Raw genomic sequence first — 27,169 nt, 5'->3', positions numbered from 1 at the left:
CTCTCACGGGTTGTGAAGTCTGAGGTCTCCCCTAACAAATTACTAGAAGCCCAAGGGTAAAGGGTTTTGTAATTCGAGGTTGGTAGATCCATCTTACAGAGGAATGCTAAAACAAAGAAGAAAAACAAACACAATACTCAGAAGAAGAAATGCACGCGACGCCAACAAGCATAAAACAGAAAATAGCAAGCATGGGTGCGAGAAATATAAACAATCCCAGCGCAGTTATGAATAGGTTAAGAGCATTGAAACGATAGGAAAAAGACAGTAACAGGGTAAAGAACGTACCTTGAATGATTATCGAAAAGAGACGAGGTATTTGGGAGAAGAGAGTAGAGCGTTCGAAGCAGAAATGTTTGAAAAGTTACTCAAAGAGGGAATGAAACAGTGAAAGGGGCGTAAAGTTGAAGGGTTAACGTATTAGAGGGAGCACAAGCGGCAACGCGCCCCAACCGTAGATCTGGCCACGCATACGCTGGGGAGAGAGTATGGTGAAACGTCACCTCGAGGCACTGTGCACGTCCTATCACTCATTAGCCACGTAGGTCGCCATGGGCGAGCAATTAGCCTCTTCATTGAAACAAGTTCCAGCTCGAGTCTGGGGGGCTTGTGTACTGGACCAAACATCAGACATCGTCATCAAGCATCGGACATCGGCACCTGTGGAGATAGTGGGCCACGTAAGTGGGCCCTCATAGATGCGTGTGTTTAAACTCGTATATGTATGAAAGGCCTAGTTAGTATGAAAGCGCATGTGGTGTGTATAGTACATTCGGGTCTAGCACAAGTAAATATCCCCTAAAGATGCCAAGGCCCAAAAGCGTTAGGATTTTCAGGGGAAAGCTGCATGCATGCTACGTAAGGACTAGGGCGCCTACAGTAATAGATGTGCCCCGCAATGCTGGTACATGAGTTAGTACCCTAGCGGCCATGCTGTTAAGATTTTCACTCCAAAGAGGAAGATTATGTGCGGTTGTTGCATTAAGATTATGTGACAATAGAATGTCCTCCAGCAAACCTATTTTTACTAGAGATAAGGCTCTGGTAAGAGAAGGGTTGTTACAGTGAGGTAACCTAAAGGCAGTCTATAAAAGGGAGTTGAGATCCCTGGTAAAGGTACACCATTTCTAAGACTGAAACTACTTACTTACTTATTGTTTCTATAAGCCCTGAACTGACTTGATCGTCGAAGTGCAATCAACAGGTAGGGTCCCCTCTGTTTCAATGGAGCTGTTTTCCAACATCCAAGGGAAGCACATAATTCACCAGAAATAAGAGGTGCCACTGCTTGCCTTTGAAGTCAACCGACGACCAGGTCAACCGGCAAGAACAAGATATAAGACTCCTAAAACACTAAGAACAAAAGACTCAAGAAAAATAGGTAAGGCAAAAAAAAGACACAAATAATTCAAAAGAAAAATTCAAATTGCTTAATGAATAAAAAATGAAATTTTAAATGAAAATGAATTTAAAGACTGAACTGAAAGATGCTGAATTGTTAAGAGGAATTGAAATTGTTGGAAGATAAAGGCATAATTAAAATGTGTTGAAATTTTAAAGAAGAAAATCAACTCAGAAAAAATTAAGCACAATTAAAACCCTGTTTTGATTACCACATGATGTGAGTTGTTAGATTGACACTTTTTAGTGGTTTCACTTTTGTTTAAGCTTTTTGAATTAGCAGAATATGGTGAGAAGCTCAAAGAAGATTTTCACTAGACACGAACTTAACAAAAATGTTAAGTAAGTGTGAAAGTTCTCTTCTAGAGTGCAAAAGAGAAAACAAAATAATAAAGTGATTATGATGATTGTCGAATTGAAAAGAACAAAAGGAAATAATGGATAAGCAGTGTTTTGGAGGGTAAGAGAGAAAGGGAGAGGGGCGAACAAGACTAAGGCCTTCTAGAAACTAGGTCAAGCCTAGTGTGCCGCCCAAGCTAGGTCTAGCTTCTAGAATCTAGGGTAAAAATGAGTTAACATAGGACTATCAAGAGGTTTCTAGAAGCTAGGGTAAGTTGGGTTTGACATAAGCCCAATTTATGTTAAGTACATCCTATAATCTACTGAAATTAAAAGTAATGAAACTAGTTGGTGCTTAACTCCAATTATGTGGGCTTTGCTCCTAGTAATACTTTGAGGAATAATAGGCTCTGAAGCATGGCTATGGATTGATCTTGACCTAGCCCTGGGTCATGTGTCATGCTTCTAATCATCCTTCTAAAGGGTTGGGCTAGCTTAGTGGTTGCTCTATCTCTCGGGGTTCCATCACATCAGTACCCATGGTCGCATACCCATCAGATGATGTGGCCGAAACCAGTTCTCAAGGGCTTAACAAGCGTCCCTTTCTATGACATGATTAGCATAATCATGGTAAGGAATGTTACCCTAACGCCGAGATTAACTCGATGAATCACCCTAATCCAGACCCAGTATTGAAGGCTCACAACGATCTTATAAATAACATTCCAACCTAGGTAAAGGTACACATTTATTAGCATTTATCACATCCAACCACCAACGATCAAACTCTAACTTGAGTGTTGGAGTGTCTTTTGCAAGTACCCATGAGTTCCTACTTAAGACCAAAGATTGCATAGAGATGTCCACTGTCACCCACAGAACCGAAGACCAATATTGATCAAAGACCAATATTGATCAGTGGAGAAGGCCTTCCTAACCTTAGCATGAACAATTTTAAATATTAATTAAATATTTTTTTATAAAAATTAAAAATCACAACATCTTATCAAGTATTTAATAAAATAATGCATATTTTTTTTAAAATCAAATATTAAAAAAATAGAATTATATAAATAGTAAATAAGAGTAACAAATATTAGTTAAATAAATATCAAATAATTAAAAAAAATATAAATAATCAAATGATGTCTTTGAAACTAGTTATCAAACTAAAGACAAAAAATAATTAATATAAATTATTTTATATTATCTAATAAATTAAAAATATTTTAATAATTTAAAAGAAGAATTGTTACTTGGACACCAGATATATGTAAATACACATTACATTCTCATACCCCTGTCGAAACAATATAGCATTATTTGTACCTATATTCATATTGTACCGGACAAGAGTGTTCGGGATCTCAGGACCTCGGTATAGGCATGTGGGTATACCTAAAAGAAAGATTCTATCCAAGAAAAGAGGGGATTTACCGGATAGAATGTGATCTCTCCCCGACTGGAAGGAAAGGAGAGGAAGGAAGCTTTTTTTTATCTCTATAGAGTTTGGGATATGTTATGGTTATTTTATTTCGTGTAGAGTTAGGGATATGTTATGTATCTTTTTCCAGGGGAAGTCAGCTCGGCTATTGGGTCCAAAGGGTGGGTCATGAGTTTGACCCAGTTATATTGGTAAGCCCAATGGAGAATAATTAAAATAATAAGTTTTGTCATATATTGGTTGTTAGTTAAACATATATATTAATAGATAAGTGTACGCGTCAATATATTGTTAACTGAATAAACATATGCATAAAGCTGTTACCTGAAAAGATAAAGTTGTTAATAAATAGAGAGCACCCGAGAATAAAGGTACATAAGATTCTTTTCTGTTGTAGCACCGTGAGTGAAGGTGCCCATGAACAAAATATTTTTTTTCTCTTACGTATGCTTTTGGTTGAGATTGAACTTTTGGGAATAAAAGTTCTTAAATGAGTAAGCTATAAAAGAGGTTTGAGACCCCAAATAAAGGTATGTTGTTTCTAAATTGAGGCTATAAAGGGTTTAGTTGCCATTCCCAATGGGGGACTAAGTTGGGAACCTAAGTTCTTGGTCGGCTTATCTCAACAAGTCGAATTTAAAATTCTAGAAATGAAATGTCTGACTAAAGGAAATGTTTATTATTTCCGTGAAATAAATATTGATCATGATTCTATTATACTTTCTTTCTAAATTTTAAATATCTGTCATGGGTACCTCCGTAATGATACAGTTGGTGCATATGAATGCAAATAAAAGAAAGAATTAAGAAAAATGTGATCAGGGTTACTATTCTATCGGTACCATTTACATCCAAGTCATTAAACTTCCTATTGAACCAGTGTTTAATACGTTTTTGGGGTGATGATTGGTTCTTGTGGTCACTAAAGTTCATGGTCAAGAGAAAAATCAGGTTCGTCTGGCTTGAATAATTGGGGCACAGGATCCGGTAGCTTATGAGTCCCTTTCCTTGTATTGGCAGCAAACCTTGAGGCCAAGACAGTTGCACCAAGATTCTGAACCTTTTTCGCATTCCTTGAGGATTGCCCGATTTCATAATCCTCCAAAAGTCCACTTTCATCCGTCTCAGGGAAAGACAGGTAGTAGAGACCCTCTTTCAGGGATAACTCCCTTGTTGCCTTTCTTTTCTGATGTCGTCTCCAAGCAGCTTGTATGAAGCAAGCACCCCATGTCCTCCATTGATGGGAATAATACCTAAACGCATGCTGAAGTTTCTTGCTGTGAAGGCGCTTGAACTGACTTGCCACACTTTTCAGATCCTCTGCTTGTAGTGAAAAAGCTTCAACTTCAGAAAGAGCTTTGACAGTACGAGTAGAAGAAGGTAAGTTGAGGGTTGAGTTTGGCATTAAGGCCCATGTCAGCAATTCCTCTCCACAAAAGTCACCAGGCCGGAGTTTGATGCAATTGAAGAATCCAGACCTTCCTCCGTTGGTGGTGGAGCTCTCCAATTGCCCTCTGATGATAAACAACATTTCATCCACCGGATCACCCTCTCGAAATATGTAGGTGCCTTCAGTGCTTAGTGATGACGCAAGGCGTTCACAAATTGCATCAAGAAGTTGATCATCCATTTGAGAGAAGAAGGGGACCTGTACAAATATTAAGAAAACAAGTTTTGTATCATTAGTAGCTCTGTAATGGTCTTTAATCTGTAGGGAAAAGTGCAGTGCAACTAGGTGAGTTTCTCTTCTCAACTAATAAAAATATCATGTTACATGCATTTTTCTTTCTTAACTGCTTATTCACTTTGCATTGCTATATATTTGCAGCAGCATATCAAGGAATGGGACAGAGAGACATACACGCCGCACAAGAGAAAGACACAAGTGGTGTTGAATTTCTCGACGAATATCCAAAGGTAACGAAAGCAGTATGGCTTCTTCATTAACTCCTCTTGTTGCAAGCCATTTATATTGAACAAAACGACGGACACGTTCCTGCAAATGTGGTGGTAACTGGCGATGCCTCATCCACTCCTCTGTATCTCTTTTCCGAATCCTCCATTCTTCAAGTCTAACTGTCATTGATGACAAGTACGTCTTTGACAAAGGAAAAAAAAAACATGCTCGTTAACCAAAATCAGTTTTTGTATTACTTCCATAAATCAATATGGTTTATCCTAGTCTTACCTCCATGTTTCCAATCAAAAGTGAAAAGAGAACCAATCCAGCAATGCATAAGATGATGCAAAATAATGTCTCAGGGAGATATGTTGTGGTGTCCAAGTTCTGTCCGTATGAGCTGCCAAAGGAAATTAACATGTGATGGCAGGAAAACCCTTTTGTCCACTCTCTACATGAGGATTTTACTAGGATAAATGATGTCTTCTGTAACTTTCTTGTATAGAAATTTGAACAAAAGCACAAATCTCTCGTGGAAAGGTGTATTGATAGAATCATCCATTGGTGTTTTCATTATTACATTAGGAAATGCGCTTTTGATAGTGATTATTGTAGGCTTACTTTCACAGAAAAATGTATTATTGTATGATCCTTATATATATGGAAATGAAGATAACATACCTTAGATTTCTCAAACCCCACCAAAGACAGTAGAAGTATCTTTCCTTAAAATTGGAAGTGACAACATCGTCCAGGAAAGCCTCTGCGAACATCCCAAATTTATATTTGATGTTGATTTTGCTCTTGGCGTCACATTTGGTGATTACACGGGTGATGTTTAGCCAGTATTGCCTATCAGGGAGGTCCAAACTATTGCAATCAAGATAACTTGAAAAGCAAGAGAGGGTATGTGATTTGTTCTCTATTTGGCACTGCGTTTTCCAGCAGTTAAACTGCCTCCCTATTGACGATAGATACCAAGTCGCTCCTGTAACCTGTTCCAAGATAATTAAAATTTGATTGAGTTAAAGGAACACCAAAATTAAGGTGCATGCATGCTAGTAGGTTCTACTTACATGGCTGGCTAGCATGTAGAGAACAAGATTGTATGCGGCTCCAATCCAGGGAGTCTTGGCAATAACGCCAGTGGTTTTCTGAATACGCTGGTTCAAAGGAAAGATAAGAAACAGCCTAGGAACATATTGAATAAGAACAAAAAGAGCAAGAGTGTTGTTGGCATGGTCAGTTCTTGCGTTTGAGCTCGCTGGAATCACCAACCAAATCACAATCTGCAAGGCAAAATGCACAGAATCGTTACAACTCCTGCATTACACTGTAAAATCCTGGAACTCTTCCAGATCAATACTCATCATGCTCAATTTGGTTCCCCAAATTGGCGCCACCAATCCACACTTCATCAACACAACTTATACACACTTCCTTACCTTTTTCTATTACAATTGAATTTTACTATATTAACCCACGTTGCCTTTTAGTTTAAACTTTCTTATATATATATTGAAATTAAACTTCCACTTTAATTGAAGAACAAACACACTAAAATCACGTAACAAATTATTTGTAACTTTTACTAATCAAAACTTAAATATAATTTCTTATGCTTTTTGGTGTTGCTATAAATTGTGTTTATAATCAATATTAACATCTAATCCAAACCTTTCTGATACACATCATTTTATCTGAAATTTAAAAACTAAAATATGTGTTAGTGTATCCACTAATTAGATGATAACCATCCAATTATTTCTTTATGTGACATGAAATTTTAATTTGAGTCAAGTTTATTTGATACTATAATAATAATAAAAAAATCATTCAATAACTGTCCTGCTTTTTGAAATAAAATGTTATATTTATTATAAAATTATTATTATTATTTTGATGTTAAGTATCAGTACTCTTTTAACTTTGATTAAATAATAGCATTGAAAATAATATGTTAGAAAGAGTTTATTTTACACTATTTTTTTCTCACTTTCATTTTACAATACTTTTTAATAATAACATATTATGTTTTCGTAATAAAAAATTAAAATAAACAAAATTTTAAAATTATTCGATTTTCAAGTCAACGTTGATGTTAAGTAGGATTATTTTTCAATGTTAGCATAGAGAAAAGAGTGTTTGGGTGCGTGCCTGGGGGAGAGGGATGGTGGCGGCGAGGTCAATGACGAAATCTGACTTGAGGTAACGCATGGCAATTTCGCGGGAGTCCATGACGAGGTCGCCACGGCCGAAGATTCTAGAGTTGGGAGCGACGAAGGCGGTGCGGAACTTCATGAGCATGTGGAGGACGTAGAAGAGGTCAGCGAAGGAGCGGAGGATGGTAACGATAATGCTCAGTCTGGGGTCAGCCTGCAAGCAGGCGGGGCCACCCACGGTGGGGAGGAAGAAGTAGAGAGGGTCGATGAAGAGGGCGAGGAGGCTTGTCACGAGGAAGACCTTGTTCCAATACGCCACGATGTCGCTGTCGGGGTCCAGTATCTGGTGCCGCCATAGGATCTGAAACGCGTGCTCCTCGTCTGTCGCTGTTGTTGTCTTCGGTCGGGATCGGAGTCGCCTGAATTGGCGGAACTTAGACGCCGGCGTCGATATTATTCTATACATCTTCCATGGCGGATTCCGGGGTGAACGGATTCCGCGGGTGGGTCAGAGAGCGGTGCTTCACAGCGAACAAGGACAAGGACAAGGACAATCACGATCAGATCACCGGGGTTTGGATGGGTTGCTCTCTCAGACAAGACAAATGCTCCTCCTGTGCCTCCACTTTCACCCATTTTTGAACCTTTAGAGTTTCGCGCTAAACTCAAGGGAATGCGTTAATGTAGGAAACATAACGCCACCAGACACTTTTCTTCAATCCTAAGTTTGGACATTCTATCCTTATTTTTATTTTTTTTATTCTTAATGTTCTTTTCCTTCTTAAAACGGTTTGGGCCTTCAAATTATAAAACTACTTCTATTTCTTTATACTTTATGCGCACATGCTAAATGGAACCAAGTATGTAGATTTTATTTCTAAAATCTCATTCCTTTAATTTATTAAATATATTATTGTGAAGACTCATAAATCTAAAATAATGACCGCAAGAGATTAAGTTAAAAATATACTTTATTATTTAGACAAAAAAATCAATATAATATAACAAAAGTATGTTTATAAGTCTTTAAAAATGGAAAATTACGAAAATTAGATAATTACTATGTTATCAAAAACATTGTAAAATTAAATGTAGTTTGCAGTGTAACTTTTGCATTGCATAAAAGGAGTTTGGATCATGGGTGTAGGAGGTGGAATTCAAATATGAGTGTAGAGATACGTTAATGTTCCCGCCAGTTGACTAGGACGTCTTCGTGTGTGGCTTCTACTCGCGAGCTAGGGCACCTTCGTTCTGCGCCGTCGTGAGTACCTGCAAAGAAGTGAACAAAGGGGTGCCCTCGCGGCCGTTTGCACTCCGACGATCAAGTCAGCTAGCGAGAAACATCAAAGGGACACACCTCCGTATCGGAACACCGTGAAAGGATGCTCTGAAGGTGGTCGAAATATTGAATAGCTAGTACTGTGTTACCCTAATTGTCTGTGCGCACAGTGGGTGCGCCGTGAAACAACTAGGGTTTTTTGTGACTCTGTGTAAACTGTGAGAATTAGGTTAAAACCTCGATCCTTTTAAAACGTCCCAAGGCCCCTTTTTATACACCTCCCGCATTTAAAGCGCGTTAAAGCGCATTGAAAGTGTATAAAAACATGCCTTGAAACATTCGAAACTTAACTGAATTAACGCGTACCTTAGCGAACTTTTAGGAAAGCCTTGATGTTTTCAGTGCTTGCTGCCACGTGTTCTTCTGACTTGATTGTTACTCTTCGTGGAGGGCCTTACAGCGTTGTAACCCAACTTAGGGATAATCCATTGTGTAAGTCCTCCTTCTTGGAGTGCATTTGCGGAAAGGGGTGATTTTCTGGGTGCCAACTCATGCGCCCCCGCCTCTAATCAATTGCCTTGGGAGCTATCTGTACCGCCCTGGTAGTCGGAAGTGATGACGTGGCATCAAGCTATTGTATAGGCGTGTTGATGGGACGCCTGGCTGGCAGAAGGGAAGGAAGTCGGGGGGCTCGTGTAGTCGCCAGTTATTAAGTTGGCGTGCTCCGATCTCCAGCACACCAGAACCGGCGGTCACCGGGTTAAAGATGAAGTCGCCAGATGTAAACCCAGGCGACCAAGTGATTAGAGATCGCCGAAACAAGGACATCGCCGGAGATGAAGGCAGATAGACATTTCCCAGCTGGCCAGAGGATGAGGTCGGGGGACAGCTTGCTTGAGCATACACGGTGAAACAGGTGGTGCAGATCATGAAGGCGGCCGGCGAGACCACAGGGAAGGTGTGTACGAAGGCACCCTAACTCGCCAATCCAGAAGAGATCGCGCTCCAAGACAACTATGCACTGAGTAGTATCATGCATAAGTAACTTAGCCAAAGGAGAGTCAGAAGTAGCGCCCAAGTCAAGGATGCTCCAGATGATGGCACGTGTACAGCTGGATGCGAGCCACGTGTCCAGATGTGTAACTGCCAGGAGAGAGAAAGTGTCCAGGTATATAAGAGTTTCCAACGAACTTCTGAGGTACGCACGTTCAGATTGTCTTCTTTACGCTTGCGAGTTCTTGAGTATACTGAGAGAGAACTGGTTCACGGTTCCTTAGAGTTCTTGAGTGTTACTCTTAGTAATTGGTGGTTCAGTCACTGACTTGGGCGTCGGAGCGTGATCGGTCGCAGCGGCACCGTTCTGTTCTTTTGCAGGTTCTTGAGGTGGATCGCGGTGAAGGACGGAGGTTGACGCGGCGCATACATCGATCCAAGTTTGACGAGGCAAAGCTCCAGCGTTTTGGTCAACAGGCAGGATCATCAGGCGCCCACCGTGGGGCCGTGTAAAACTTGTTCCCATCCATAGCGTGAGTTCTTGGAGGTTTTTGCAGTTTTCTGTGTGGTTGTGTGCTGGTGCAACCATTGTCCGCTGTTCATCTAGGTTTTGTTCGGTAATTTCGCGTTTTCCACCGTTCGTTTGGGTTTTTGTTCGGTGAGGTGAAGTTTTCTGCTGCTTACGCGAGATTTGTTCGGTGAGATCTGAGTTCTTTGGCTCGTTTGGATTTTCGTGGAAGAAGTGCTGGTTTTTGGTGGAGTTGCGGGTTTCTGTGGAGGTTTTCTGTGTTCTTGAGGTTTCTTTCGAAGTTTCGCGAAGTTCTGACCGATTGATCGCTGAATCGATCGTCGCTGAAGGAGGTGTTGTTCATTGCACGATGTGATTTGCCAAGTTTTCATGAGAAAAATGAGAAGCAACCGTTCAAGTCCAGTTGCGCCCGTTGTTGCTGAAGGCGCCATGACTACGGCGCAGATGGTGGAAATCATGCGTTCGTTGCAGGCGAATGTGGAAGCCTCGCGTATAGAGCAGGCGAGAATGCATGAGGACCTGGTCGCCTCTCGGGCCAGGAATGATGAGCTTAGCAAAGTAACTGAAGAACTGCGTCAAGCTCTTCAGGAGCAGCGAGGGCGTCCAGTCGCTGAAGAGGTCGCGCCGTCAACGCCGCCTCGTGTTTTTCCTATGCCTTTCGCTCAGGCGATTACCGACACGCCCATCCCTGCGAGTGTGGTACCTGTGAAGGCTGTTTTTACCGGCGTGGAGGATCCTGAGGCACATCTCACCACGTTCCATACGCAGATGATGCTGTCAGGAGGATCAGACGCCGTGTATTGCAAGATGTTTGTGAGCACACTCCAGGGAACGGCGCTGGAATGGTTTGTGAGCCTGCCTACAGGTCACATAACCAACTTCCAACAGTTTTCGAAAATCTTCGTCGAACAGTACATCGTGAACAAGGCACCGCCCAGGGTGTCTTATGATTTGTTCGATATAAGGCAGTATCAGGGAGAGTCCCTCAGGGACTACCTGAATCGTTTTGGGGCGCATATGGTCCGCTCGCCAGCCAAAGATGAAGAGATGCTGGTCTACGCATTCAAGAAGGGCGTGCTGTCAGGACCATTCTGCGAGGCATTGATCAGGGCTCACCCTGCCACGTTTGCTGAGGTCAGGCGACTTGCGGTGGCCCACATCGCCGATGAGAGTGAAGTCGCCGAGAAGAGGGGCAGCGTGGCTCCCGCCAGGCCACGTGCCCAAACCAGGATCCAGCCACAGAGGGTGCTGGAGACAGCGGCGGCAGGAGGGATCAGAGGACTCGCCATCCTTATGATCCAAGGAAGAACAAGGGCAGGGGCCCAGGGCGCCCTCAACCAGCACGCCGGGAGTACAATCGCCCGCCAAAGCACAAGTTTGTCATGGGATTGGCGGACCTGATCGCCATTCCCAATATATCAGCTAGGTTGAAAGCGCCCGAGAAGGTGGGTGACAAGGTGCTGGGACCAAAGCCAGACGCCTGGTGTGAGTTCCACCAGGGCTTTGGCCAGATCGTGGATTCGTGTTTGGCTTTAGGATACCAGCTCGACGATCTGGTCAAGAGCGGGTTCCTAAACGACTATTTGCTGGATAGAAGGACGGGGGGCGCGTCGAGCTCCCAACCAGCAGGCGGGGAGGCTCAGCAGCATGAGATGCCTACCCACGGGGAAATCCACACCATTGCAGGAGGTTTCTCGGGTGGTGGATGCACCGCGTCACAGAGAAAGAGGTATGCGAGGTCTGTGATGACGGTGGATATGTTTGAAGACCACTCGCCGGATGTGGACATTACGTTCACAAAGCAAGATCTTCGGGACGTTGTGCCTCATGACAATGACCCCATAGTCATCTCGCTGATCACAGCAGGAAGGAAGGTCCACAGGGTTCTGGTGGACCAAGGAAGCTCGGCGGACGTGATGTTCTGGCCGACTTTCACGCAGTTGGAGCTACCCCTTAACCAGCTGAGGCCTTATGGAGGGTGTTTGTATGGTTTCGCTGGTGACCAGGTGGAGGTCAGGGGGTACATTGAGTTGAGGACTACGTTTACAGATGAGGCGGGCTTGAGAACAGAGAAAATCAAGTACCTTGTCGTGAACGCTCCTTCAGCATACAACATTCTGCTGGGAAGGCCCACGCTTAACAGAATAGGCGCTACACCGTCGACCCGGCACATGAAGGTGAAGCTGCCGTCTATGGAAGGGGTGGTGATCACCATCAAGTCCGACCAGAAAGAAGCGAAGAAGTGCTATGAGAATAGCCTGAAGAACAAGAGGTCGGTGAGTTATGTGACAACCACCCCGCCTCCTGGTGTGAAGCCCAGACCGACGGTAATAGAAGAGACTGCCGGAAGTGACGTGGTGATGGTGGATGCTGAGCTGGGGAAGGGGAACGCCGGTTTAGAGGAAGAAGAGGCAAGGAATCGCCCTGAGGAAGCAAGGGAGCTGGGAATCGCCAGGGCGGTGATCGCCAGAGAAACCAGGCCAAAACCTGTCGAGCCGTGGCTCGAGAGAGAGATCGGAGGAAAGATCTTCAAGCTGGGAAGATCTCTGGAGGTCGAGCTCCAGGACCAGATCGCCAAGGTGATAGAGCGGCAGCTAAATGCGTTTGCATGGTCCGCTTCGGACATGCCCGGGATCGATCCCGACTTCTTGTGCCATCATTTGGCGATGGACAACCAGGTGAGACCAGTGCGGCAGAGGAGAAGGAAATTCAACGAGGAGAGGAGGCAGGCGATTAGAGACGAAACCCAGAAGCTCCTCGCTGCAGGCCACATCAGGGAAGTCCAGTACCCTGAATGGCTGGCTAATGTCGTGCTGGTGAAGAAGAGCAACGGGAAATGGCGCATGTGCGTCGATTTCACCGATTTGAACAAGGCCTGCCCAAAGGATTCGTATCCTTTGCCAAGCATAGACGCCCTGGTGGACAGTGCTGCAGGGTGTAAGTTGTTGAGTTTCCTGGATGCCTTCTCGGGGTATAACCAGATCAAGATGCATCCCATGGATGAAGAGAAGACTGCCTTCATGACCGAGAGATCGTGCTACTGCTACAAGGTGATGCCATTTGGGCTGAAGAACGCGGGGGCCACGTACCAGAGGTTGATGGATCGAGTACTTGCACCAATGCTGGGAAGGAATGTGCAAGCGTACATGGATGACATGGTCGTGACCTCGCCAGAGAAAAGCAAGCACGTTGCGGACTTGGAGGAGTTGTTCACTACGATCGCCAAGTTTAGGTTGAAGCTGAATCCTGAGAAGTGCATCTTTGGCGTGGAGGCTGGAAAGTTCTTGGGTTTCCTCTTAACTGAGAGAGGAATAGAAGCCAACCCTGATAAGTGTGCCGCCATCTTGGCGATGAGGAGCCCGGCCACTGTGAAGGAAGTACAACAGCTTACAGGTCGGATGGCCGCCCTGTCTCGGTTCGTGTCGGCCAGCGGAGAGAAGGGCCATCCCTATTTCCAGTGTTTAAGGCGGAATAACAAGTTTGCCTGGACAAAGGAGTGTGAAGAAGCCTTCGTCAAGCTCAAGGAGTATCTGGCGAGCCCCCCGGTTTTGTGCAAACCGCTGGTGGGAACCCCTCTCAGGTTGTATTTTGCTGTAACTGAGAGAGCGGTGAGTGCGGTGCTTGCCCAGGACCAAGATCAGGCTCAAAATCCTATTTATTTTGTTAGTAAGGTGCTGCAGGGCCCCGAAACGAGATATCAGGCCCTGGAGAAGGCTGCGCTGGCAGTAGTCTTTTCGGTGAGGAGGTTGCGCCACTATTTCCATAGCTTCACGATACTGGTGATGACCGACCTGCCCATCCAGAAGGTTTGAAGAAGCCCGATGTTGCGGGAAGGATGGTGAAGTGGGCGGTGGAGCTGTCGGAGTTTGATATTAAGTATGAGCCCCGAGGCCCGATCAAGGGGCAGATCTTCGCAGACTTCGTGGTCGAGCTCTCGTCTGAAGCAGCACGAGTTGAAGGGGATGATTTCCGTTGGGTGCTTTCGGTGGACGGATCGTCGAACCAGCAGGGTAGCGGTGCTGGAGTCATCTTGGAGGGACCCAACGGCGTGCTGATCGAACAATCTTTGAGGTTTGCCTTCAAGGCCAGCAACAATCAAGCAGAATATGAGGCGCTGATCGCCGGAATTTTGCTGGCCAAGGAGATGGGAGCTAGGGTGCTGATGGCAAAGAGTGATTCGTTGCTAGTCACGGGGCAAGTAACAGGCGAGTTCCAGGCCAAGGATCCACAAATGGCGGCTTACCTGGAGTATGTGCAAGAGCTGAAGAGTTCCTTTGTCTCCTTTGAAGTGGTACATGTGCCCAGGGAGCAGAATGCCCGAGCTGACTTGCTAGCTAAGCTCGCCAGTTCAGGCAAGGGGGGTAGGCAGAGGACGGTGATTCAAGAAACTCTGAAGACGCCGAGAGCATTTGTGGCAGATCACCTGGTTCTTCAGATAAGCAAGTCGACGGAGAAAGTGGTGAGGAGTCACAGATCCTTGACCCAAGAGACCTTGAGATCGCCGAGAATAAGAGCATGTCGGGGGGAGAGGGTGAACATGACGCAGGTCTGCGCTACACATGAGCCAGACACCTAGGTAACACAGTACAAGCGATGCCTGGCGGATGGCCTTCTCCCGCTGGATCCGACGGAGGCTAGGAAGATAAAGAAGAATTCTAGCAAGTTCACAATGATTGATGGCGAGCTATATAGGTTTGGGTTCACTCACCCACTCCTGGAATGTGTGCATGGCGAGAAATGTACAAGAATTATGGCAGAGCTCAATGAAGGGATATGTGGAAGCCACGTCGGGGGTCGAGCTCTGGCCGCAAGGACTCTCCGTGCAGCTTACTACTGGCCAACAATGAGAGAAGATTGCAAGAGGTATGCGCAGTGCTGCAAGCAATGCCAGCAGCACGCCGATTGGCACAAGGCGCCTCCCGAGGAGTTGAAGTCGATTTACAGCCCTTGGCCGTTTCACACATGGGGAATCGATATCCTGGGACCATTCCCGCTGGCGATCAGGCAGATGAAGTACTTGGTGGTGGCAATTGAATATTTCACCAAGTGGATCGAAGCAGAACCAGTGGCCCAGATCACCGCACACAAGATCGAGGGTTTCGTGTGGAAGAACATTGTGTGCCGGTTTGGTGTGCCCAAACGCCTGGTGTCGGACAATGGGACTCAGTTTGCAAGTCACCTGTTGAAGAAGCTGTGCGAAGGGGTGGGAATTCAACAAGTATTTGCATCCGTCGAGCACCCTCAGACGAATGGCCAAGTAGAGTCAGCCAATCGGGTGTTGCTAAGAGGTTTGAAGAGAAGGCTAGAGAAAGCCAAAGGAAGTTGGGCTGAGGAGGTACCCCGTATAGTCTGGGCGTACCACACCACCGAGCAGTCAGGAACCCATGAGACCCCGTTCAGCCTGGTCTATGGATGCGACGCATTGATTCCGGTAGAAATCCAAGAGAGCTCACCGAGATTCCAGAACTTTGTAGCGGAAGACTCTAATGAGGAGAGAAGGTTGAATCTGGATTTGCTGGATGAGGTCAGGGAGGAGGCGAGATTGAAAGCTGAGGCGGTGAAGAGAAGGTGATGCCAAGACAGTTCAGAGAGGGCGACCTGGTGATGAGGAAGGCCCACCAGTACGAGATGGAGAATAAGCTGTCGCCTAAGTGGACGGGACCGTTCAGGATAACTGAGGCGCTCGGGAACGGCGCCTACCGCTTAGAGACATTGGAAGGAGGGGCGATTCCTCGCACTTGGAACGCCACGCACCTCAAGTTGTATTACAGTTAAGAACTTTGTAAGTAAAAACAAACACGAAGAGTTTTACAATGTTTCTGTTAAAACAGTTTGGAGGGGGCACTCTTTTTTCCCTAAGGAGGGTTTTTAATGAGGCCACCCAATAAAGAAGAGTTTTCGAAGTTTAAAGTGTTTTAGATTGCATGCTTGTTGTTTTCCGAGAGTTTTGAAGAAAGACCTTGTCACTTATATGTGATTTAAGGCAAGTTAAAGATATATTGCATGCTTTCTAAAAAGTTTCTAAGTCCCCATCGTCTTTCGGCGATTGGCGGCATCAGTTAAAGTTAAAGTCCTCATCGTCTTTCGGCGATTGGAGGCACCAGTTAAAAGACCTCAACGCCCTCGCGCGTTCTGAGGCGAGATAAAGACCTCCTCGCCGTCGAGCGAGTGCAGGCGAGGAAGAGTAAAAAGTCCTCAGTGCTTCCAGAGGAGAGAAGATGTAGCCTCTGAGGTAATGTAGAGGCACCAGTGAAAAGTCCTCAGTGCTTCCAGGGGAGAGAAGATGTAGCATCTGGGGCAATGCAGAGGCACCAGCGAAAAGTCCTCAGTGTTACTGGGGGAGAGAAGATGTAACCCCTGGGGCAATGTAGAGGCACGAGTTAAAGACCTTCTCGCCGATGAGCGAGTTCAGGCGAGTTAAAGACCTTCTCGCCGATGAGCGAGTTCAGGCAAGATAAAATCCTTCTCGTCTCGAACGAGTTCAGGTATGGTGTAAAGGGTGGAAGAAGTTTGGAGGGTGGCTAAGGTAGGTTCGAAGAGAACGCCTAGCCACCCGGTCTTTTGTTCTGAAGCTCAGGGAGGTAGAGAAGGATCCGAAAGGCGCCTCTGCCCCCAGATAAAGGAACAATGGCCAAGTTGTGAAGGCAGGAGGAAGCTAATATCGCCAAGAGTCTTTGGCGACCAGGAGAAATGCACGCAATGGCGAGAAAGTCAAGACCCGTTTTGATAAGGCAGATTAGATGAGCTGTGTCTTGAGCCATTAGTTGGGTTGAAGTTCGTTATTTGAAGAGCGATTTTACGCTAAGGTTCATTACCTTGAGGTTACAAGTTGTTAGAGTGTTATTGTTCGAAAGCTGATGGTTCGTAGCGGGTAGTATATAATTGCGATTACGAAGTTACTAAGTTAATTTCGTTGAAGTGAATTATACAAGGAGAGATAAAGCAGACAGAGAAGTTGTAAGGAGAAGCACAAAGACTTTATCATAAAGTATAATCAGTTCAAGATACATGAGCAGAAAAGGAAAAATTTGTTACAAGCAAATTGGGTAAGAGAGAGGCAGGTGAGTAAGTGGTGAAGGGAAGCAGCGAGCGGCTAGTCATCAGAAGGAACAACCTTCCCGTCCACCACCTCGTTGTTCAGCGACACCATGGAGAGATCCAGGTCGGGGTACAGGCAGGCGAATTGTTCCCGGGCAGCTTCGAATCCAGCAGCGAGAATCTGGGCGGAGCTCAGCTCAAGTTCTTCAATCTGTTTCTTTAGCCCCTCATTCTGCTGCTTCAGCTCTTCAGCTTGTTTCTTGAGTTCTTCAATTGTTTCCCGAGCTTGAAGAAGGTCCTCAGTAACCTTCTTGGATTCCGCCTGCACCTGGGCCAGCTCTGCGACGATCTTCCCGTTTTCTTCGTTGGCTTCGGCGAGCTTGGCCATGGTGTCGTCTCTCTCCTTCTCCACTTTGCCCAAAAAGACCTCCCGATCTGCTGACCTTTTCTCAAGGTTTTTCACCTTGGCGGCGTCTGCTTTGATCAACGCCTCCAGGTCAGCCACTTTGACGCGATAGGGTACCAGCTTGCTCTCCAGCTCGATCTTCTCTTGAGCTAAGAGCTGCACCTTATGGCGTAGATCGGTGGCCTCCTTGCGTGCCTCCCGGAGCTCGGTGCTCATAGCATCCTCCACTCGGGAGTGATCGAGCTCCGCGAGCATGAGATTGCAGGATAACTTCTCCGCCTCGATCCTGATTAGGCGATTCTCCTCTTGGAGCACGGAGATGTCATCCTGGAGCTTCTTGTTGGAACTCTCCACAGCTTTGGATATGATGGAGGGGAAGTCCTCCACCATCATCTTAAGTTTTGCTGAGAAGGGTTCCCACACCCTTTTTACCTCAAGTGAGAGGTTTGCTCGTGGGGGCACCAAGGAAGTTTGTTGTTGGTTCTCGCCGCCACCTTCTTGAGTTGGTTGTTGAATAGGTGTTTCTTGGCGCGGTGGCGACGTCGGGGATTCGGTGATGATGATAGCCGAGTTGTGAGCACCTTCATCCCCGCCTGGTGCAGCATCTGCGGTTGAGGCATTTGAAGGAGGACCCCCTCCAGCTGATACATAGGGCGTGGAGGCGCTCGGGGGGTTCTCCATGAAGTTGGGCTCGGCGGCCTCAACCACAGGAAGTGCAGATGCCAGAGGAACTGCTTGGACTGGCGAGGTGGGGGCTGGTGGAGGAAGCAGTGTTGGAGGCGGAGCTGGTGTGGAAGGTGGTGTTGATGTTGGAGGAGGAGGTGGAGCAGGTGGTGAAGAAGGCGCCACCCTCTTCCTCTTGGTGATAAGGCCATCTTAAGTCGCCTCATCGTCTTCTTCGTCATCCTCTTGGACCACTTGAGGGGTTTTCCTCTTTGGCTTCCTGAGGATGAGCTTTTTGCGTTGATTGGCGGGCTGGGTCTCGGAGGGAGCTGGGCCTTTGGGGGGCGATCTGCCCTGTGCAGCGGCGATCTCCACCACTGAATTTGGCACAGTCTGGGAACCCGACACCAACCCATGGGCTCGAGCGAGCGCCCTTAGTTCAGCTAGTTTTCCCTGGCCCAACATACGATCTGCATAATGCAAAGATACATGGGTTAGCTCAGAGAAAGATAAACACATAAGGCAGTATGCAATAAAGCAGATAAGTGGTGCAGAAAATAAAACCAAAGTCTTGTGCGCAACAGACAAGACGCCCAGAAACAGTTAGCAGAAGTAACGTCAAGTGTAATGACTTAGACACTGAGGTGAGCTCTAACCTATGCGAACTTCGAGTTGATCTTCGAAGAACTCGAAGGAGATGAGCGTAGTGGTGAGGAAGGTGATATTGGCGTCTGCCACGCTCTTCCAGAAGAAGCACAGGTCCTTGTCCAAAGCACCCATGCTGTCAGGACTTCTTGGCCTCCTGAAGCTTCCCTTGGATTCTTTATTTCCCTTGTTTACCCAATACAAGGGAAAGCCGTCGAGCAGTGAGGCGTCCTGGTCGTTTGGGCGCACTTGGACAAATTTGCCCTTCCAATCCTTGTAGGATTGCTGAAAGATAGAGAGGATTGATCTCCTAACAATCCCGTTCAGACTCACCCACAGGCGATCTCTTGGGTGTTTGGCTTCAAAAAGGAAGAGAAAGACGTTCACTGACGCTGGCAGCCCCAGATGTGCGCACATGATTTGGAACGCCCGCATGAATGCCCAGCTGTTGGGATGAAGCTGGGCAGCGGCGATGTCGAGCTCGGTCAGTAGCTCCCTTTCAAAACGAGTGAAGGGAAACCTAAGTTTCACCTTCTTAAATAGGGTAGTGTATACAAAACAGAACAACTCGCCGTTGTTCCCCTTGTCATCCGCGCAAACTGGCACATCGGGGGGGCAAGGTAGCACTATCATCCTCTCGTCGTGCTCCTTGTGGAACGACAGGTGGGGCTCGTCCCCTTTCTTCAATCGAAGAACTGCCCCAGCAGAGTTTACTGAGGAAGTTTCCTTCAACAAAGTCGGGGAGGCCCATGGGTATAACTTTTTGAAGTCTGGGGAAGGAACGGGGGCTCCTCCGGCGACAGGTGGAGTAGCCTGAGCCAGGTTAGGGCGGGAGGTTGCAGGCCTCTCAGCCTGGGAAGAAGAAGCACCAGGTGCTCGCGGTGGGTTGTGAGCTTGAGATGAAGGGTTTCGTGACGAGGGAGGAGGATTTGGGGTGATCTTTGAGCGAGCCATCGCGGAAACTGCAAAGGAAAAAGAAAAGGAAAGGTGAGCAGGGTTCGCAGAGGCTGACTCGATCGTGAAGGAAGGGTGAAAAACGAACGAACGAGGGATCGTTGTAATGGAGACGAAGACCTAAGTTACGAGAAAGGAGAAACAGAAGAAACAGCCCACAGCGTATGCACCAGACAGTTAATGGATGATGCGAATCGGTTAAAATGCAGGAAAAATCAGCAGAAGAAGTAAAGGGAGTACCTTTTTATGATCGGAAGAACGATGAAGGAAGTTGAGGATTCAGGAGGTTGAAGAGCGTCGTGAGCTTTTGCAAAAGAAACTTGAAGCGTTTGAGGAAACGAAGAAGTGATGGAACAGTAGAAGCGAAATGGGTTTAAGGGTTTTTTCGAATGGGTTTGGGAAGCGCAAACGGCAATTAAAGGTAACCGTTGATGAAGCCACGTGTCGAGCGATTGGAGAAGTGTTTGGTGGAGCGTCAGGAAAGCAGAAAGTACAACCACTTGGAATTCTGCGCCAGCGCCACGTAGATCGGTATTGATGTGACTCCTTTAGTCTTTTCGCTGGACAAGTCTTCGCTTAAGACTGGGGGGCTTGTGTACCGCCCTGGTAGTCGGAAGTGATGACGTGGCATCAAGCTATTGTATAGGCGTGTTGATGGGACGCCTGGCTGGCAGAAGGGAAGGAAGTCGGGGGGCTCGTGTAGTCGCCAGTTATTAAGTTGGCGTGCTCCGATCTCCAGCACACCAGAACCGGCGGTCACCGGGTTAAAGATGAAGTCGCCAGATGTAAACCCAGGCGACCAAGTGATTAGAGATCGCTGAAACAAGGACATCGCCGGAGATGAAGGCAGATAGACATTTCCCAGCTGGCCAGAGGATGAGGTCGGGGGACAGCTTGCTTGAGCATACACGGTGAAACAGGTGGTGCAGATCATGAAGGCGGCCGGCGAGACCACAGGGAAGGTGTGTACGAAGGCACCCTAACTCGCCAATCCAGAAGAGATCGCGCTCCAAGACAACTATGCACTGAGTAGTATCATGCATAAGTAACTTAGCCAAAGGAGAGTCAGAAGTAGCGCCCAAGTCAAGGATGCTCCAGATGATGGCACGTGTACAGCTGGATGCGAGCCACGTGTCCAGATGTGTAACTGCCAGGAGAGAGAAAGTGTCCAGGTATATAAGAGTTTCCAACGAACGTCTGAGGTACGCACGTTCAGATTGTCTTCTTTACGCTTGCGAGTTCTTGAGTATACTGAGAGAGAACTGGTTCACGGTTCCTTAGAGTTCTTGAGTGTTACTCTTAGTAATTGGTGGTTCAGTCACTGACTTGGGCGTCGGAGCGTGATCGGCAGCAGCGGCACCGTTCTGTTCTTTTGCAGGTTCTTGAGGTGGATCGCGGTGAAGGACGGAGGTTGACGCGGTGCATACGTCGATCCAAGTCAACAGGCAGGATCACTATCTACCTTTCTCTCGTACCATGCACGTGGTTCTCTCCTGGGTGTGGCCCTCTCATGGGTCGTATCTGTCCCAGGGTCTCCCAGCGGTGGCGTGGGTACTTCGTGAATCAGGTTACCCCCTACTAGTACTAGAACTATGGCCTTGAAGCCACCTTTCTCTTCTCTTTATTACCGTCCTGAGGCAATGAGGCCTCTCGCGGTGTCGCCCCCTCCACGATTTTTCCTACCTGGTGGCATTTTCATGAAGTTCTTCTTGAATCAAAGTAGTGAAAGTGATGCGGAAGCAATGGGTGAGTGAAACAAAGCCCTCCTAGGAGTTGTGTTGGCTTTGAAGGTGCATGATGAGTATGGGTTTGAGAGGTTCGGCCAGCTCAAGGGAGAAAGGTGAAAGGATTGAAGTTTATAGCCTAGATTTCTAGGAGAAGTAAAGCTAGTGCACAAAATTGGCAGCATAACAATACTCAATTAAACTTCAAAATACAAGGTGTAGGCTCCTCCTTTTATAGGCTAAGGAGGACCATAATGCAACCCTAATGCTAGCCAAATGAAATGTAAATGTGAAGCACATGGGTGCACATGGCACATGGGTGCACAAATGAGCACATGGGGAGGGGTGTGTCTAGTTTTTATGTTCACCCCCTCCATGGGCTTTCTAGACCGGCCTTGGTAAATTTAGAGGTTTTTTTAGAAACTCTAAGTTTACCTAGGTTGGTGTTTTAGGTGCCAAAATTAATTCTAAGAAAATTACAAATAAAGTTCCTATGCTAATTTTGACAAGAAATTAAAGTCTACTCTACACTAGAGTTTATGGCATTTGAACATGTAAAAGAACGTCTTCTTGGATCCTCTTGGCCATAACTCTATGGTTGGCCCAAATCTACCCTTTGGTGGGCTTGCATGTGGGCTTGTGCTTGGGCCTCTTCCATCATCCCCTCCCTCTTGAAAAGGATTTGTCCTCAAATCCAAAGCTTTTTCTTCAACTAGGGGGATGGTTGTGGCTGGATGGTGTCCATCATCTCCTCCTTCTTTGAGAAGATCCATCCTCAGATCTTCAGACTTGATCTCGGATAGCAGCCTCTTGCTTCGCCAAAGCTTGTCCTCCTGGGTCAAACGTCCACCTATAGAAATAATCAAATAAGGCATAGGTGTTAGTTTGCAAATTAAGTTTACTAGGTTGCCATTTTTGTTTTTCTTTTGGTTTTGGCAACCTTGGACAAAGTTTCTCTTTTATTGGTTGTGTGTGGTCTCTAATCATCTTATGTATTTTAAAATGTTCATTTGTGGCTACTTTCTCTTTAGGCATAAATCCTATAGGAGATGGTAACAACTTAAAAGGAGAAAGATGATTTAGGCCACACATAACTTTAAAAGTAGAAAAATAAGTAGTTTTGTGAACTACTTTATGGTATGTTTGCTCATCTCTAGAGTTGTGTGTGCACTTTATGATTATATTACGCATAGTAGAAAGAGCTAGATTTTCAAATGTATTTTGACCATGCGTTTGAGGATGATAAGAATTTAAAGTGTGCAACTTAGTTGCAAGTTTTCCAAAGGAAATCCTCAAATCATGGTTTGCGAAATTTGAAGCTCTATTCAACACTATGCTTGAGGATAAACCATGAAGATGTATCACTTCTCTAGAGAAGAGTTTATCCATAACCATGAAAATTGAATCAAAACCTTTTGTTGTCCTAGGGAGTTTTAATATGAAATTTGTATCTTCCCAAGGATCATTTGCAAAAGGTGAAGGAGTATAGAGTTCATGAGACATTGCCTTGGGTGTAGTTTGAAAACAAGAATTGTACCTAAGGTAATGTCTTTGAACTTCTTTTCTCATGGGGGACAAAAGTTTTCCTTTTAAAAGCTCTAGAGTTTTATCAACTCTAATTTGTCCCATGAGTTCTCCTTCATGAAGACTTTCACTCTTATGTGTAAGGATAGTCTCGTTGTGACAACCATTGTTTATAAGGATTTGTACACTTTGCAATGGTTGTCTCAATAAGACATGACAAGTTTCTTTAGGCCCTACTTCACATAAAAATTTGTTTTTGTAGATGCTTATAAAAAACTTGACATTCACTTGGTGATATCCTAGCACATATGAGAAATAATCTATTTCATTTTTATCTATGCAAGCTTCTTTTAAAGACTCTTCTTTTTCACTTAGGCTTGCAAGTGTTCCTTTACAAAAGGTAAGGCTTTGAGGTTGTTCAACAAGACACATATTTTCAAAGGTATTTTTAAATCTTTGGTCTTGTTGAATGACCTTGTGGGAAGGAACACTCTTCTCCCACGCCTTTTGTTCTTCAAGGATCTTCTCATGCTTTTCTTTTTCTTCTTTTTCTTTAGCTTCCCTTTCGACTTCCTCTCTCTTCTTTTGTATTTTTCTTTCCTTTCTTTCTTTATGGGAAGCAAACAAATTTTCTACCCTCATTTCCCAATCTACGCAAGCTTCTATATTTTCTTTTCCATGGAAATGGGGTTGGTCTACCCTAACCCCTCTTGGGTTTTCTTGTTTTTTTCTATCTCTTCTATGTCTTCTAGGGGGTGCTTGATAATAATCATTTACTCTAATGCTTCCCTCCCCAAAAGAATCATGATCTTTAGAGATATATGCATGAGAAGGTAATTTTTTTAGAATGTGAGACTTCTCATCCTTTGCTTTAGTCAAAACATTAAGTTTAGTCTCACTCTCCAATTGTCTATAAGCAATTGATTGCACAGTTTGTGAAACTTCTTTCAAAAGAGTTTTTAAAGATTTTAATTCACTTCCAATAGACTTTGTAGAATGAGAAGAAGAAGACATGGCTAAAGCTTTGTGTATACAAGTATTTTACCTTGAGAAAACTTAGGAAAGTCAAAGAAGGTAGTTTTCCAGGTAAGGGAGGTGAGTCACAAAGGACTACTTAAATACCAAGCCTTTGCCTTAGCCAAAAACTATCCCTCAATGTCTTCACACAAAACTTTCTCTTAGTAAACCACTTAGAACACAATTAAGTTGAGAAATCAGATTTTAATGCAAGAAAACAATGCATGCTAACTAATCAACAAACCTAGACGGTTCAAATTTAATCAAAACTAACCATGCAAACGTCACTACTAAAGCAATAGAAAAGCAATTACAAACAAGTAACAATTACTAAACAAGAATGCTATACTATTCGGCCCTAGGTGAGGCTTCTTGGACACTTTGAGCCCTTGAAGACACACTCACCGTCTAAACGTAATTAACAAGGTAATTAACAATAAACCAAGTTGCAAAGGAAATAAGAGAACTCCCTTTGTTGATCCTCTTTTGATTAGTGCACTTCCTTGTTGTCTTTGATTGTTGATCTTCCAAGTGTTTGTAGTGTTTATTTCAAGAATGTTTGTTTCGGCTTTGACTTTGTCTCCTCCTTAGAATGTTGGCTTTAATTCTCCAATTTCCAGCACCTATTCACAAGGGCTAAACCTTAAACCAAGTCAAATTCCATGCACATAAGCACCAAGGGAGAAAATAAATTCCAGCACCCAAAAAGAGAGGTCAAGGAACAAAAGCAAGAAACAAATTTAATTGAAAGAAAACAGTACCACCAAAAGGATTTATAATATGACAACTTAGAAAGAGATTCAAGAAATTAAAGCAAACAATTAAAGGTACTCAATAAAAGTTGGCACACAAAAATAATTCCTAAAGAAAAGCACTAGATTAGATGACCAAATAAAAAAACAGCACCACTGGAAAATGTTGTGGGCCAGAAAACGTGTTTGTTCCCCGATTTATGCTGAGCTGTAATTGTAAAATTTGGTTCTGAAATTTGGATGCAAGAAAATTCAGGATCTTATCTAAATTTTGGCTTTGGAATCACCTAAAACGCATGCACCATTTTTTTTTTAATAAATTTTGCAAAATTGGTGTTCGGTTAGGCCAGCTGGAGCGCTCAAGATTTGCACTCTGATTTTGTAAGATTTATCATTTTTTTTCTGTTGCTTCTTTTGACCTCATTCTTTTTTTGTCTTTTCTATAACACTTTAAACTTGCATTTTCCAGAAAATCAGAATTTTCCTATGGGTGGAAATATTTTTCTGGGTTAAAACAGCCAAAACAGAGAAGGTGTAAACAGGGGAATCCTGGAAAACTGGAAAAAAAACAGCAAGATAACCAAACTTTAACACAATGGAATTGTAAGAACGGAAATTGTGTAAGAACTAAGACACAATTATGAACTCAAACTAAAAATAAAAAGGCACCAAAGGATCAAAGAACAGCAGATTCAAACAATTTAAAGAGACCCAAAAGCAAGAAACAATCAAGCCAATAATAGGACTACTAAGAATTGTTGACAAATATGGATTCACATGACTTGACACAACATTTATAGATTCAGAAAATAAAGACTCAAAGCATAAAATGAAGCAAAATTAAGAAAGCAATAAGGACTCAAATTCCTAAAAGAAAACAGCCACTCAATGGTGTAAGGAATCCTATCACAAGCTGCACAGAATTTGTTCAAGATCAATTGAACAATTGTGCTTTGGTTGGATCTTCCATAAGCACACCAAGAACAATTTAAAAAGTAAAAAAACAGCAAGACAAGTATGGAATTTAAATGACAATATGAAATAAAGAAGAACTGAAAATTTAAAAGACCAAGCTACTCATCTTGAAGAACCAAAAGCTCATGATACCAAATGGTGGCATTTCATGTGTTCTTCTTGAATCAAAGTAGAAAAAATGGATGCGGAAGCAATGGGTGAGTGAAACAAAGCCCTCCTAGGAGTTGTGATGGCTTTGAAGGTGCATGATGAGTATGAATTAGAGAGGTTCGGCCAGCTCTATGAAGAAAGGTGAAGGGAGTGAAGTTTATAGCCTAGATTTCTAGGAGAAGTATAGCTAGTGCACAAAATGGGCAGCATAACAATACTCAAATAAACTTCAAAATACAAGGTGTAGGCTCCTCCTTTTATAGGCTAAGGAGGACCATAATGCAACCCTAATGCTAGCCAAATGAAATGTAAATGTGAAGCACATGGGTGCACATGGCACATGGGTGCACAAATGAGCACATGGGGAGGGGTGTGTCTAGTTTTTATGTTCACCCCCTCCATGGGCTTTCTAGACCGGCCTTGGTAAATTTAGAGGTTTTTTTAGAAACTCTAAGTTTACCTAGGTTGGTGTTTTAGGTGCCAAAATTAATTCTAAGAAAATTACAAATAAAGTTCCTATGCTAATTTTGACAAGAAATTAAAGTCTACTCTACACTAGAGTTTATGGCATTTGAACATGTAAAAGAACGTCTTCTTGGATCCTCTTGGCCATAACTCTATGGTTGGCCCAAATCTACCCTTTGGTGGGCTTGCATGTGGGCTTGTGCTTGGGCCTCTTCCATCACTACCCATGGGTATCGGGGGGTGATACCGTCGATGTCTTAACTTGGCGACGCCTCATCTAGGCGACGCCTACACTTGGCGATGCCTATATCTGGCGACACCTACACCTTGGCGACGCCTCAAGTGGTCAATTTGTTGACTTTCTTCCTTGGGTCCCTTGGGGGGCCCACCATATGTTGACTTTTGACTTTGACTTTGACTTTGGTTAACGCCCGGGGACGGGACGGTACAGTTAATATAAAAGCTTGTGAAAGATTGTAAAATACAAGTAGTGAATGAAGGTGTACAATTAGATAATAGGTTTATACTGGTTAAACGAACTGAAAATAACAAACTGACTTATAAGAAATCTCTTTTCGTTAATGCACAAATGATAACATGCAATATAAAAATATAAGGAGTGAATAAATTACTCAATGTGTTTTTTTATTGGATTGTCTGATGGTGGAGAGTACTTCTAGCTCTCAATCAATTAATTGAGTTTCACTAAGCAGACTAATACTGTAAGCAAGATACAAACGAGTATTCTTCACTACTGTCTAACCCGTACGAGTATTCTTCCGACTTGTGGACACCTCTAGCTAACTTGT

At 44.4% G+C, this 27,169-nt stretch overlaps 2 protein-coding genes across 2 annotated transcripts; both read right to left on the bottom strand.

The window, feature by feature from the left end:
• Positions 1 to 3,872: 3,872 nt before the first annotated feature.
• LOC137826712 (cyclic nucleotide-gated ion channel 18-like) lies at positions 3,873 to 8,012 on the bottom strand. The gene is given in 7 exon segments (XM_068632801.1): positions 3,873 to 4,832; positions 5,046 to 5,282; positions 5,373 to 5,484; positions 5,766 to 6,079; positions 6,161 to 6,373; positions 7,242 to 7,714; positions 7,717 to 8,012. Coding segments are annotated over 7 exon segments (2,241 nt in total). The 5' UTR covers positions 7,883 to 8,012; the 3' UTR covers positions 3,873 to 4,106.
• A 13,450-nt stretch (positions 8,013 to 21,462) lies between these two features.
• On the bottom strand, positions 21,463 to 26,574 carry LOC137826790 (uncharacterized). The gene is made up of 2 exons (XM_068632929.1): positions 23,444 to 26,574; positions 21,463 to 22,693 (listed from the first exon to the last, which is right to left on the bottom strand). Exons 1-2 carry the CDS (start codon positions 24,013 to 24,015, stop codon positions 22,261 to 22,263), a joined length of 1,005 nt encoding a protein of 334 aa, XP_068489030.1. The 5' UTR covers positions 24,016 to 26,574; the 3' UTR covers positions 21,463 to 22,260.
• Positions 26,575 to 27,169: the final 595 nt, after the last annotated feature.

Source organism: Phaseolus vulgaris, chromosome 8 (assembly GCF_000499845.2).
Source record: "Phaseolus vulgaris cultivar G19833 chromosome 8, P. vulgaris v2.0, whole genome shotgun sequence".
Lineage (NCBI taxonomy): Eukaryota > Viridiplantae > Streptophyta > Magnoliopsida > Fabales > Fabaceae > Phaseolus > Phaseolus vulgaris.
Note: the sequence above shows the minus strand (reverse complement) of the source record. Positions and strands in the feature narration are given on the sequence as shown.